The sequence below is a fragment of the Bactrocera latifrons genome, unplaced genomic scaffold (genome assembly GCF_001853355.1).
Source record: "Bactrocera latifrons isolate USDA-ARS-PBARC rearing strain unplaced genomic scaffold, ASM185335v1 scaffold_621, whole genome shotgun sequence".
NCBI classification, from domain to species: domain Eukaryota; kingdom Metazoa; phylum Arthropoda; class Insecta; order Diptera; family Tephritidae; genus Bactrocera; species Bactrocera latifrons.
Genome location: NW_017537292.1, coordinates 17,579 through 20,081, shown reverse-complemented (window position 1 = coordinate 20,081; position 2,503 = coordinate 17,579). Strand labels below are relative to the sequence as shown.

General features: G+C 41.6%; 1 protein-coding gene across 1 annotated transcript; it reads left to right on the top strand.

The window, feature by feature from the left end:
* Positions 1–823: 823 nt before the first annotated feature.
* LOC108975193 (peptidoglycan-recognition protein LB-like) lies at positions 824–1,928 on the top strand (the record flags this gene model as incomplete). Its single annotated transcript, XM_018943535.1, is given in 3 exon segments — positions 824–1,044; positions 1,179–1,524; positions 1,630–1,928. Coding segments are annotated over 3 exon segments (636 nt in total). The 5' UTR covers positions 824–960.
* Between the last annotated feature and the right edge of the window lie 575 nt (positions 1,929–2,503).

Genomic DNA, 2,503 nt, shown 5'->3' with positions numbered 1-2,503 from the left:
TAAGCCTGCTTGATCATATCAAATGGCTCTGTCGCAGATTTACCGAGTTACACACAGATTTTAATCGCGTACCTCTATATTTTGCGCTAACACCACTCAGAGAAACACGTCGAGCGAAAATGTTTGTTCTGACTCTCCAGGTGCTCGGAGACAACTGATCAGCAGCTTATTCGTTAGCTATGAACACCCTCTACCGAATCCAGTCGGTGCGCGCACGCTCCAAAAAAGAAAATCAGGCAAAAGAAAATCAGTCTTATTACTTTCCGGACAAATCTCTATTTAATTATTCAGGGAACAAATTAAAAAAAAAAAAACATGATATTAGATTACACGCTAAAAATCAAAGTATAAAATTTTGCCCGAGCTAACTAAGAAAAGACTAAGAAATGTTTACAGGAGTAGATTTCCAGTTAAGCGAACTACATAGACAGTAGACTAAATCAGCAAATATTAAAATCCCACAGAGTTTACGTTTTTATTCAAAAGTTACGCGCTCCCACGCAAGCAGCAAAAACWTAGAAAATGCTCGCATCCAACGTCGCATATTTCCGACTCTTCTCTTTACTTTACAAAAATGTTTAGCAAGCTTAAAATTAGCACCAAATCTGTTTTGRCCAATAGCCTAATTTGTCTTCTATGTCGCAGCGTCGGGTTTCGTGAGCGCGTAGTCATGCCTAAGCGTTTAAAAATCTCGCCTAAAATATGTTTTATTTGCTTTACAGCAACAAATTATAAGCATGCACTAATAACAATAATAATGGYTTAGATTGACGTATAAAAGCTGACACAATTTTCGCACTCAACACATTTGAGCACCCGACAACACGGTCATCACTTGGAGCCGCTTCGGCTATACTCGATTCGCTTATAGCCAAGCGCTTAAAACTGGCTCAAATATATTGTAAATATATAAGAAAAAAAAGCGTACATACAAATATATTTTAGCGTAGCAGGAAAACAATGAAGACCCGCCTTGCTGTAGTGCGTGTACTTGTGGCCCTTACGTCAATTTGCCTTTTGAACCGAGATATTACCACCTACGCCGGTGAGTATGTTGGGAACGCTGAGTGTGGCTACAAAGGTGCATGCCTTCTGAGCCGCGCATAAAYGGACTMTTTGCATAYGCTGCTCCAATTACCCAAACAGTACWTACTAACACACAAATTCGCGCTTTTTCAKCTCCCGCAGAGATCGGCGACAGTCAATGGAAGTTGATAGAACGCAGCGATTGGCACGCACGTCCGCCAAAGGATCGAGCAACTTTTGCCGGAGCCGCGCCGTTCATCATCATACACCACTCGTATAAGCCCGGTATGGCGCTGTCAGAATCGGATTGTCATCTGGCCATGCAGCAGATACAAGACTTTCACATWGATGAACGSCAWTGGTCCGATATTGGCTATAGCTATGCAATTTGCGGTGATGGCAATGTATACGAGGGCCGCGGTGCCAACGTGGTCGCAGCTCATGCGCCTCACTACAACAATCGCAGCATTGGACTGCTGCTAATAGGCGATTTTACCGGTAAGAATCRTTGACGACAATACAATGACGACGTTGTTTGTAATATTGAGTTACTGATCCATTTACAGCTTACTCACGGGTAAATTTTTTTTATGAATTTTACAGAAGCACTGCCACCGTCCAGCATGTTGGAAGTGGCGCTGGATTTTATACAGTTCTCTGTGGATTGCGGCTTTTTGCGTGAGGATTACATTTTATATGGACATCGGCAAGTGCGCAATGGCACCAACTGTCCAGGCGATGCACTGTATGCCGCGATACAAAAATGGCCGCATTGGCAAGAGGATGTAGAAGACATAGCTTACTTGTAGAGTGTGCGTGCGTGCGGCCCAGTGAACAAAGTAATTGCCGCAGGATTAAAGTATCGACCCTTGCAGTATTAAGAAAAAAAAATTTAAAAAAAAGTACAAATAAATTGCAATAATTTTAATGCAAAAATTAAATTTAATGACTGTCATAAACGATATTATACTGTTAGAAAAGCATAAGACCGATCGGATATTAATTTTGAGCTCAGAAAATTAGAACTACRGTTAGGTTAGGTAAATCGGCTGCTTATTGGTGACGCCACGAATAACGGTACTTACATCGCTATAGACACACGTCATTTGTGATGCCYAAAATTCATAATTATAGATAAACGCTTAGAGCCAGTGGTAAGTTTTCTCAACAAATGCAAACAAAGCGCTTACATTCCCGTGCGTCAAAGATGCAGGTTTCGTGATCCTTTGTCCACTCTCGCCGTTTRGACCAAATTTTCTCAGTGAGCAGAGCTTTTTTTGCGAGTGGTTTAGTCTTCTTCGAATTGTCCGCATGCTGCATGTGATTTGCAAAGGTGCCAAAGAGTTTCTCTCGAAGTTTTGAATCAGAGRTAAAACGTTCCGAAATGTGGCTCCTAACTCGAATACAATATGCGGGGTCCTCGTGCAAAAAGACCATCGCTTATCGACATAACGCTTAGAGCTTGCCACAAATTTAT